The sequence below is a fragment of the Nicotiana sylvestris genome, chromosome 1, assembly GCF_000393655.2.
Source record: "Nicotiana sylvestris chromosome 1, ASM39365v2, whole genome shotgun sequence".
NCBI lineage: Eukaryota > Viridiplantae > Streptophyta > Magnoliopsida > Solanales > Solanaceae > Nicotiana > Nicotiana sylvestris.
This window is the reverse complement of record NC_091057.1, coordinates 31,406,275-31,417,995: the sequence shown is the minus strand read 5'-3', so window position 1 is coordinate 31,417,995 and position 11,721 is coordinate 31,406,275. Positions and strand designations below refer to the sequence as shown.

The 11,721-nt window shown below is 34.1% G+C and overlaps 1 protein-coding gene and 1 pseudogene across 1 annotated transcript; one reads left to right on the top strand and one right to left on the bottom strand.

Annotated features, from left to right (window-relative positions):
• The first annotated feature begins 1,788 nt into the window (after positions 1 to 1,788).
• On the top strand, positions 1,789 to 6,494 carry LOC104241530 (putative disease resistance protein RGA4; annotated as a pseudogene).
• A 1,875-nt stretch (positions 6,495 to 8,369) lies between these two features.
• On the bottom strand, positions 8,370 to 10,761 carry LOC104241531 (plasmodesmata-located protein 2-like). Its single transcript, XM_009796478.2, has 3 exons — positions 9,707 to 10,761; positions 8,983 to 9,096; positions 8,370 to 8,698 (listed from the first exon to the last, which is right to left on the bottom strand). The coding sequence occupies exons 1-3, from the start codon at positions 10,485 to 10,487 to the stop codon at positions 8,691 to 8,693; spliced, it is 903 nt and encodes a 300-aa protein (XP_009794780.1). The 5' UTR covers positions 10,488 to 10,761; the 3' UTR covers positions 8,370 to 8,690.
• Between the last annotated feature and the right edge of the window lie 960 nt (positions 10,762 to 11,721).

The window sequence follows — 11,721 nt, the reverse complement described above, 5'->3', positions numbered from 1 at the left end:
TTATATTGGATTTAAGGAGGAAATTTGGGGGAAAATTGTTGGGTTTTTGGTAGAAAACCTAGAATTTGTATTTTTGGATTTTGGCAACGAATTTGGGTATGGAATTGAGAACAAATCATATATTTGAGTTCATAAGGCTATGGGTAATGTTTATCTTCGAAAATTTTCAGAATCCGGGCACTTGAGCCCAAGGGTGATTTTTATCGACTTATCGATCGGGGTTAGAAATTATTATAGATTGTGTTATAATGAGTATTTGAGCATATATTAATGGGTTTGCATAATTATTGGCTAGTTTTGGAGCGTTGTGCATCGGTTTGAGTCGTCGGAAGGGCTTGGAAGCCGGTTATGGAACTTCAGAGCGAGGTAAGTCTCCTTTCTAACCTTGTATGAGAGAATTATTCTCATAGGTGAACTAATTAATTGTGCTCCTATTTGTGAGGGATATGTATACACGAGGTGACGAGAGTCCGTGCGTAGCTACTATTATGCTTAAGTCCGGGTAGTATGGGACCCAAAAACATGCTTTACTTGCAATATTTGTCATCTTATTGTCAATTTAAAATGCTTAAATCATATCGAACTTGGTAAATAAATTTATAAAAGGATAAACATCATTTTCTTGATTTTTAAAAGAGAAATTGTCTTTTTCTTGGATAAATTGCCCTTGATGAATTGTTGATTGACTGATTGAATGTGTGTATCTATGTGTACCCACGTCACATGTATGATTCGCGAGCGGGGTAATTTTTTTATTTATATTTGACCGCATCACATGTATGATTCTCGAGCATAGTAATAGATGCATCTATGGTTTGCGCCATTCGACCCTTTGGCAGTGCACAGTTTAAATACTTGTTGGATCGGGTCGTATGACCTGAGCATGATTTACGCATGCTTGTACTGCTTGCCTTGAAATTTATAAATTTTGATAGTACCTCCTTGACCTGAGATAAATTGATAAATGATGAAATATGAATTACGGAAATCCCTTATTAATAAAAGAATTATTTACCTGCTTCATGATTAATGAGTTTGCAGTCACTTTATAAAATCCATGATTTTCACATTATTGATATTTTATTATTGGACCACTAGTAAGTGTCGAAGTTAACCTCTCGTCACTACTTTTTCGAGGTTAGACTGGATACTTACTAAGTACGCATTATTTTCGTACTCATACTACACTTGTTGTGTATTTTTGTTTCACAAGCATATGTATGGCTAATGGCCTAGTAGCGGCACGGTTGATGCAGGGACTTAGGTGAGCTGCATCTTGTGATATGATCCACAGCTAGTAGAGTCTCCTTCAGAGTACTGTATTTGCTTTTATATCCAAATTTGTATTCCGGACAGTGGTTGTATTACATTTTTATTTTCCTAGAAATTGCTCATGCACTTGTGACACCGGGTTCTGGGATGATTGTGGGGTATTCAGTATTTAAATTGAAAAAAAGTTATTTTTTTATTTTATAAAGTTCATCTTTTACCAGTCAAACTGAAGAAAAGTTATGATTTCAGAAATATTAAAAAAAAGATTTACTAATTATATGGTGTTGGCTTGCCTGTCAGTGGTGTCCGGCGCCATCACAACCTTTAATAAATTTGGATTGTGACAGTATTTTCGTTCAAATTTATATTGTAAATGAAAAGTAGCTAAATTTCGATTATTTTTGAAATTATGACTATTTGTCAATTACCACTCGTAAATATACCTATTTTTGAATTTCACCCCAAAGTTTAAGCTCCAATCACTTGAAAAGAAATGAACCTATTTTGTGACTAAATTCAGATCTCTCCTTCAGTCATTTCCTCGAACTCTTCTTCCCCCAGCTAAAACATCAAAAACAAAACAAACACATATAACATCTACACAAAGCAAAGTGCAGAGATATGGCTGGTCTGATAGATATTTGGACAAGTGAATTTGCAAAGTTGCAGAACAAGGTGGGCCAAAATCAAGGTGCTGAACCCATTTTCTCAAAAGGGTCGAATCCAAAAACTGAATTAATTGGTGAAAACCATGAGACTAAGAAAGGAAATTGGAGTTCCCACTCTGTTGTAAGGAAATTTGAGTCACTTAAAAAGTTAAATTGCTACTAGCTTCAATTTCTATGATTTTTTTGTTGGTGTTATCTTTATTTTCTCTTTTAAATTTTTACTTTTGTGATGAGCTGAGATAGCTTTGCAGCTTTTCAATTAATTTCCACCACCTTGATGCTTGGGGGGGGGGGTGGTAAAATGTATAGTTTTAATTTGGTTTCTATCTAAGTTTGTCTATTAATCCTTAAATGCTATTCACTCTAACTAAAACTAGCTATGTGTTTTGTTGAAATTTTGTTGCTTTCAATTACTGTAATAACTTTTTTAGCATAATAAGTTGCTTAGTTTAAGGATGAATTTCAATTTTAAATTTCTAAGTTAGTTGAGATATTTTAGGTTTTTTGAATTTTAAATGGATTTTTTTGTTCCTAATTGGCTATTCAAAACCTTGCTATGCTTAATAAAATTATTGAGAAATATTTTCAATCAATACTTTTAATCTTTTTTTTTGCTGCTCCATCTTTTAAAAAACCCAACAGTGTTTGATGATATGTTCAGAACTTATAAACTTCAAATCCTAACTCCGCTTGTGATGATATCAATTGGTACGTGCTACAACAGGTTTAAGTACACTAATAATAAAAGAATGTTATGAAACAATAAAAGAAGAAGAAGAGTATTGCAGAGAAAAATAGGGAGAGAATTCTTATTGATATTGAGATGAATTACAATGGAATAGAACCCTCTATTTATAGGGAGAGGGTGACTTAGCCACCAAGTAATAAACCCTAGAATCTATCTAAATATAAACATTCGCCTTAAATAAAATTTTATAACAAAGAAGATTTAATTATTGTTAGAGTTCAATGATTGTTGGGGTCCAAGTCAAGGTCTTCATCAACCCTTTAATAAATTATGTTAGGTAAATGCTGCTTCTAATACAAAGACTTATACTACTAGTTTGCAACAAAAAGGTTGTTGATCTTCAAATCATATTACTTTCTCATCATGGCTGAAATTCTTTACGGGCTTGCTGCTGAAATCTTGAAAAACTTGGGTTCTCTTGCAGCTCAAGAAGTAGGATCAATTCGAGGACTAAGCGATGAGCTTCGCAAGCTGTCTGGTACAGTTTCTTCAATCCAAGCTGTACTCGTTGACGCGGAGGAGCAGCAGGGGAATAGCCGCGAGGTGAGGGATTGGATAAGGAAACTTAAAACAGTTTTCTTTGAGGCTGATGATCTCTTGGATGACTTTGCTACTGAAGTTACGCATCGAAAATTGGTGAATAAGGTAAGCATATTCTTCTCAAAGTCAAATCCCGTGCTTTATAATCTTAAGATAAGTAAGCGTCTCAAGGCCATTTGAGAAAATTTAGATGTAATTGCAAAAGATAAGGCCTACTTAAACCTTATTGAAAAGAGGCAACCTTTGCTTCTTGAGTCTAATTTGGATAGAGAGACTTATTCATTTGTGCCTGATGGAGAAGTCATCGGAAGGAATGATGATAGAACGGAAATTCTCCATTTTCTTATGAATTCTGAGGTAAATGAGAATGTTGCGGTTATATCAATAGTTGGTCTTGGTGGACTAGGAAAGACCACTCTCACGCAATCGGTGTATAATAGTGAAATGGTTCAGGAAAAATTTGATAAAAGATTATGGGTTTGTGTTTCAGATGTTTTTGAAGTGAAAGTGATTGCAGAAAAAATCGTCGAATCTGCAGGAGGGGAGAAGGCTAATTACCTTCAACTAGATGTTGTGTGAAACCAGCTTCGAGAAATGCTTGATGGGAAGAAATATCTATTGGTGCTCGATGATGTGTGGAACGAAGATGCCTTCGAAATGGTCGAGATTGAAAAACATGTTGATCGGTGGAGCCAAGGGAAGTAAGATTTTAGTAACTACTCGTTCAGTTGTAGTTGTGGAAGTTTCAGGTAGTGTTCGCCAACATAAATTAGGGGACCTCTCAAAAGAAGAGGCACGGGCATTGTTTGAAAAAATGGCGTTCGAATGTGCCAAAGAGAGTGAAAATTCGAGTTTGGTGGAAATAGGAAAGGAAATTTTGAAAAAGTGTGGAGGAGTTCCTCTTGCAATAAGGTCAATAGGAAGCCTACTACGCCTAAAAAGAACGGAGGATGAGTGGATATATTTCAAGAATCAAGATTTGTCAAGTATCACACGAGGAGGCGACCGTGTCATGGCCATTTTGAGATTGAGCTATAATCACCTTCCGCGCCATCTAAAGATATGCTTCGCATATTGTTCCCTCTTTCCAAAGGATTTCCGAATTGACAGAGTTGATTTGATTGATATGTGGATCACTCAAGGCTTTATTCAATCAACTACTAGCAACAGAGACAATGTGGAGGACGTTGCAAATTCATATTTCGTGGATTTGTTAAGAAGGTCATTCTTTCAAGAAATTGAAGAAAAATCATTTCCGCAATTTTACAAAATGCACGATCTTATTCATGATCTTGCAAAAGAAGTTGCGGATAGGGAGTTCTTCTGTATCACTAAAACAGAAGATACAGAGATTGTCCCAGAACAAGTGCTCCATGCTTCTTGTTTATTCCAGATTAATGGTTCATTGGCATTTCCCGAACCCTTCTATGCGAAGCATATGAAGTTGCGGACATTTATTTACCTAAATGGGTCTCCATACAGTGTTATGAGCAATTCAATGTTAGAGAGAATGCTTGCAAGTTTTGAATGTTTACGCGTTCTGCATCTATGTCACCTGCAGATAAAAATTTTGCCTCAATCTTTAGGTGCACTGAAGCATCTAAGATATCTTGCTATTTCCTCTAGAAGCATTGTTACTTTACCAAATTCCATCACGAAGCTGCATAATCTACAAGTTTTAAAGTTGGTTAATTGCATTAAACTCAAAAAATTGCTAAGAGATATTTGGAGATTGGTGAGTCTTCGAAGTTTGATATGTTCGTGGTGCCAATCATTAACCCATATTCCACCAGGACTTTGGCAGTTGGCAAGTGTCACGCATCCACCAGGACTTTGGCAGTTGGCAAGTGTCACGCATCTGGATTTTGATGGTTGCGGTTCATTGGAAGATATGCCACCTGGAATTGGCCAATTGATATCTCTACGGACATTGACAAGTTTTGTTGTAGGCAAAGAAAGTTGTATATCTGGTTTGGGAAGTGACAAGTTGGATGAATTAAAGAGCCTTGCTGATCTCGGAAATAGATTACACATTAAGTTCATGGGACGAGCCCGTGCAATTGGAGAAAGAATACCTACCGATATAGTGAAAAGAATGAAACATCTTCGGAAGCTGTTCCTAGAGTTCGAATATGGAAATCAAGAGGATGATACTGGAGCTGATCTGATAATGTTGGAGGCCCTGCAGCCGCACCAAAACATTGAAAGCTTGCAAATAGAAAATTATAGTGGATCAAGGTTCCCAAGTTGGTTGATGGTTGATAATCTCGGCCTTTTGTTACCCAAGCTTGTTTATCTATATATCAGAGATTGTCATAAATGCCAAAAGCTCCCACCATTATGGCGACTGCCTTCTCTCGAAGATCTTGTACTCCAATGGAATCTTGACGTCGTGGAGAGCATAGAAGGTGATGATGATAAATTCATGCTACCATCAAATTCTCCTACATATGAGTGCTACTTCCCTTCCCTAAAACAACTTTATTTGGGGATAATAAGTGAGAAGATATTGAAGCAAATTCTTTGCCCACCTCCTCATCCTTCTCCTCTTTTCAATGTAAATAGCTTGAGTCTATTTTCTATCGAGGGCCTAGCAACTATGCCAGAGGATTCGTTCAAGTGTCTCACTTCGCTCCAATCCTTGTTTATTAGTAACTGCAGAAATCTGGTCTCTCTATCCACATGTCTAACTCACCTCACTTCCCTCGAGTTTTTATGTATAGAGAATTGCCCTCTGCTTGATTTGTCGAACAAAGAAGCAATGCAATTTGATGTCCCGGGGAATTTATTGACTTTCAGTGTTAACATGCTTGACAAGCTAATGTCGCTTCCAGTTTGGCTCCAACATTTCTCGAGTACTTTGAAGTCTATAGTGATTTGGGGATGTCCTAACTTCACAACAATACCAGAATGGATAGGCGACCTCATTGCCCTCAATCGATTGGAAATTGATGTTTCACCTATGTTGACATCCTTTCCAGAAGGCATGCGATCTCTCGCAGCATTGCAAGTGCTAATTGTTACAAGATGTTCATCAAGTCTGAAGCAAAGATGCGAGAAGGAAGGAGGAGAGCACTGGCCTAGTTACCAATAGACCTCGGCGCTATTGAAAAGTCACATCTTTACTTGAAAAGTCTATTATGCCTTTAATATTATATAAACCTTCATATTTATGTAATAACTTCTATATTATATACTATATAATGTATTTTTAACTATTTACTTTACTTATAAATAAAATGACTTAATATTATTTTCTTTATTAATTTTATAATATATCCATATATTTAATTTTTTCTTAACTTTAATTTTCGAGATATATTAGTAGCGTTATAAAACAACTTTTTTTAGTAATTCTTTTTTTTTTTTTAATTTAATTGACCGACCAAAGTTGGTCGGTAATTTCCGACCAACTTTGGTCGGTATACCCTTCTGACCTTGAAAATAACGATCACACGTTAATGATCGCGTTTTGGACGGTTATTGGCCAGTACCGGCCAATTTTGGTCGATTTTTTTGGACGATTTTTTCCGAATTTCTAGTAATGTAATTTCCCAAATAACCAATTGTCCAGGTAAATTCTCAAGAAAATATCCTCAGCTAAATTCACATGTAGTACCTAGGGATTTTCCTTCAGATTAACATATGATTTTTTCCTCATTTTGTTTGTTTACCTGCCAATTTTCTCACGGAAATGTACTTGCCGATTTATTTTTCTACTAATATATATATTAAAGTTACTGATAAATTTAATAACACTACTAATATATTTTGAAAATTAACGTTAAAAAAATTAAATATACGAATATATTATAAAAATAATATTAAGTTATTTTATTTATAAATAAAATACATAGTTAGAAATATATTATATAGTATATAATATAGAAGGTATTGCATAATTAATATGAAGGTTTAAATAATGTCAAGGGCATAATAGACTTTTCAAGTAAAAATATGACTTTTGTGATAACTAGAGCAAAGTAAAATGATTTTAGTGTAACAAAAGAAAGAAAAGTGATTTTTGTGTAATGAACACAAAATTGAATGATTTTTGCGTAACAAAAAAAAATGACTTTTGGGTAACAAACACAAAAGTTCAATGACCATGGATAAAATTATCTCGACATAAATAAGTCATAAACAAGAAAAGGATTAGCTCAGTTTGGGGGAAAAGAAGATTCTTTTATTGTGACGGTATACTTAAAAAGGGGTGACATCAAGAGTTGAAGATCAATAATGAAAAGTATAGTGATTATGAAGTTTAGAAGTCCAAACAAAAACTACATAACCTTTTTCATGTATCTGAATTTTCAAAATGCATGGAACGCTTCTCGGAAATTCAATGTGAACAGCGCTTGCACATGGGTTAGTCGATCATAAGGGTCGGGAATCTTGACCTTCTAGCCTTGGTTTACTAATCACAGTCTCTTTAAAAAAATTATTAAAATAAGTACAAATATTGATTCCGAACCCACAAAATCAAATGAGTTATAAGAGAATTTCAAACTCAAATTCATAAAGTTTAAATCCTGAATCCGTCAAGATATATCATCTCCGTTAGCACCAAATGAATTATTACATTCTTCCAAAATACTTACTTTCTCAAGCAAAATTTATTCTAAGGACCCGTTTGTCCATAAAAAATTGTATTTTTTTTAAAAAATGTGTTTGTCCATGAAATTTTACAAGTTTTTGGAAATGTTTTTGAAAATGAATTTTTCAAAATTTTCAGAAAATTATTTTTCCCTACTCACAAAACTGCAACATTTTTTCAAGTAAAATGCATGTACAAACATAATTTCAAATTCCAACTACCATTTTTCAACTTAACTCCAAATATTAATTTCTTTTTCAAAAAGTTATACTTTTTATGTCCTACTAAACTTCCCTGCCTTCTCCATTTCTGTCCTTCACCATATAAAGTTTGAGGTAAAACATTTTCAGTGAACTGCTGAAGATGCTAAAACCACAATGTCATTCTTGGATATTGACCCAAGTATATATATTAATTTTTAATTCATGCATTAAATAAGTAGAAATACAGAGAGAGAACTTTCTGAAAAACATAAAACTTTAAAAGAAAATGGTGAACCACTATTCTAGACAAAGAGAAAAAAAGACAACAAGGCACATGGCAATTGGAGAAAAAGGCCAAAACCATTAGTAATCTTTTTCACAGTTGACAAAACATATGTATTGTTACATCATTTCACCAAAAAAATTTATGTCCCATTCATCTCAATTTCATCACCCCAAAAATACTCTCTGCTCAATGGTTTTTTGTTTTTTTCTCTTTAACCTAATAATAATAATTCCAAGAATTACAGCTCATAAAATCACTCACTTTTTTTTTCCACAAAAGAAAAATTCTTTTTCTTCTAGGAAGAAAATCTAATCAAGGAAAGTATCCACCTCACAAAAAGCTTTTGCGAGCCTTTATAATACAACAGCTGATCCCTTCAATAATCTGCAGCAAATGTTTAAATCATAATATACCAACATAAGCAAGTGGTTATATTTAAACCATAGTAAAGAATTAACATCACTAGGGGTGTGTTTGGTATGACGGAAAACATTCTCCAAAAAATTTAATCTTTTTCTAGCAACCAAACACCAAAAAATATTTTCGTTAAAAATTGGAAAATGACTTTCTTGAAATAGTTTCTGTATTTTGGAAAGTGAGACAAGTTTATTTTAGAATTCCGAAAGATATTTTCTTCATACCAAACACACACTAGTCTAAGTACTTACCATCATGTTTCTTCGTTAAGTTCCTAGCAAACAGCAAGCAAATGACTAGAAAACCAACTCCTGCTGCTCCTCCTAGTATTATAGCCACTGTCTTACCTGTGTTTTGGCCTGTCCCTACATTCATTTAACACAACTCTCATTACTATAGAAATATTGATAACAAATCTGTAAGTGATAGCACACAAATCTAAGGTAGACAAATATCTTGTTAACAGTGACATATTATTAAAAAAATCAATTTAAGATGGTCCCTTTATTTGTTCTAACAGTCTTTTTTAATAATATGTACAAACTAATTTAAAGAGGTAGACAACTCAAAAGTCATTGAAGGAGCTTGTTATTGTTATAACTAGTAAAGTTGTTATTATGTGATTAAGAGGTCATAGGTTAGAGCCATGAAAACAGCATCCTGCGTCCCGCGCATAGTGAGAGGTTGCACCGGGCTGACCTTTTTTACACAACTCAAAAGCCTAAGAAAGACAAATCTTGATTAGGATGTTATAAAACTTGCAAAAACCAGAAACCATTGTCAATCTAATTAATGCAAGGTCCGAAGAGACCGCACCTCAAGGGCGGTGTGATGTAAGCTGCCGACTCTGATGCAAGCATCAGTGGTAAATTCGATCACACGAAAACATAATTTGACCGTTGTTCCAAGGCTCATTTTTACAGTCAATCTAATTGAATAAACAAATTCAAGAAATCAATTCATTCAAGAAAATACCTGAAGAAGGAGAAGGAGACCAATATGAAGAAGATGATGATTTTTTAGGAGCCCCATTTGGATAATAACTAAAACTAACAAAGCACTTGTGTAGGAAAATTTGACCAGAAACTGAACTACCACATTCAACTTGAGTTTTTTGGACAGCACTTTTAACACACTCAACACAATCAGATGAGCCTACATCCCCTTCACATTGTCCTACAACATAAACAGACTCATAACTAGTTGTATAAAATCCATTGGTAGCACTAGCCATCCCATTTTCCAATGAAGAAAAAGCAGTGTCTCTTTTCTCTTCAAATCCACTCCCTTGAGCATTTTTACCACTACAAGTTTTATACAACATTTCCATTCCTGATATTTGAGGAAAACCAGAAACCTCATATAGCATATAACAACCTAAAAGCTGGATTCTTGCTGCAACAGGAGTGCCACAAAGTTTGTCTATAAGTATTGGCAAACCACTAACACAGTTATAACACTCAACATTTGAAAGGTCACCTCTACATTGAAAAAGACCAGTTATTGTTGTTTGGCTACTGCCTGTAGTAGTTTTGTAAAAATTTGACTTTGAGGATTGTGAAACAAGTGAGCCGAAAAGAGTTGAAAGTGCTTGTGAGTAAACACCAGATGGATCTGATAATGCTTGTTTTGCACAACCTTTGTATACTAAGTTAGTGTTTTCAGATGCAGATTCAGTTAGTGGAATGAGCTTGAGAATTGCAAGAATGACCAAGAAAAGAGACAAAATACAACAGGGTTTTTTGTGTAAGCCCATTTGTGGGAGATTCTTGAAATATTATAACATTGTATTTTTTTTACTCTTTTGATGAAGATATTGAGAGAAAAGATTTCAGCTTGAAGGGTTGTTTTTGTTTTTGCTTGAGATATCAGGAAGGGATATGAAGGGCTGAGATTCTATTATTTGTTCTTGAAATCTGTTTTTCTTTTTTTCTGGAAAAAAAGAGTCTTGGTTTTTGTAGTGGTGTTTGGGATTCACTTTCTTTTTAGATGGCCTACCCTCCTGTCTATCTTTGGATGTGCAGAGCTGAGAAAAAAAAGGTATTTGTATCTCTACAAGTACAGATGTATACTCTCACCTCCATTTTGTATATGACAGTGTTTGATTCCAAGTTTAAGAAATAAAAAAAAATTATCGAAATTTGCGACAGCTCAGTGCATAAAGCATCCCGCATTCATACAGGACCCGGGGAAGAGTCGCATCCCAAGGGTGTAATATAGATAGTCTACCTTAATGCAAGCATTAGTGGCTGCTTACACGCCTCGAATCGTGTCTTATAGGTCACACAGAGACAACTGTATCATTGCTCCAAGGCTCCCCTTAGGTTATGAACTACTCTCTCTGACCCATTTAAATGATATTTTGGCCTTTTTTGTGGTCAACAATATTTGATTTTTTAGATATCAAAAAGGAATTAACTTCTTCTTTTTTTCAAAAGTTGCCCTTGGAGTAAAGAGACTAGGAGTATTTGTTATATTTTCAATGAACAAATTAAAATAAATATGGTCAATTTTATTATTAATTAATGCTAAAAAGTAAATTCCTTAATATGTGTAAAAACAGTCAACAAATCAATTAAAATGGACCAGAGAGTATTCCATTAAGGATAAAGTGAAAGACTATAGTTAAATTATTTGTAATTATATTTTTCATAATAGACTAAAAAAGGTAAGTATGTCACGTAAAATACGATAGATGAAGTATGTATAAGGGCCATTTGATACTGTATTTTAACCTCTAAGTCATATTTTATCAACAGCGGCCAAATGGGAAGAAATATTTTTTATTTAGAGACAGAATAAATTAGTATTATTTGAAGAGAATGACAACAAAAAAAAATGGTAGTAGTATTAAACACCAACAAAAACAACTCATAAAGTGTAAGAAATATTCCCTAGGTAACAGAGATGTGGGAGAGTGAGAGTAAAAATGAATTAACTGCACAAGTTTGACCAAAGTACATTTATTAAAAAAACACTGTAAATTTCAA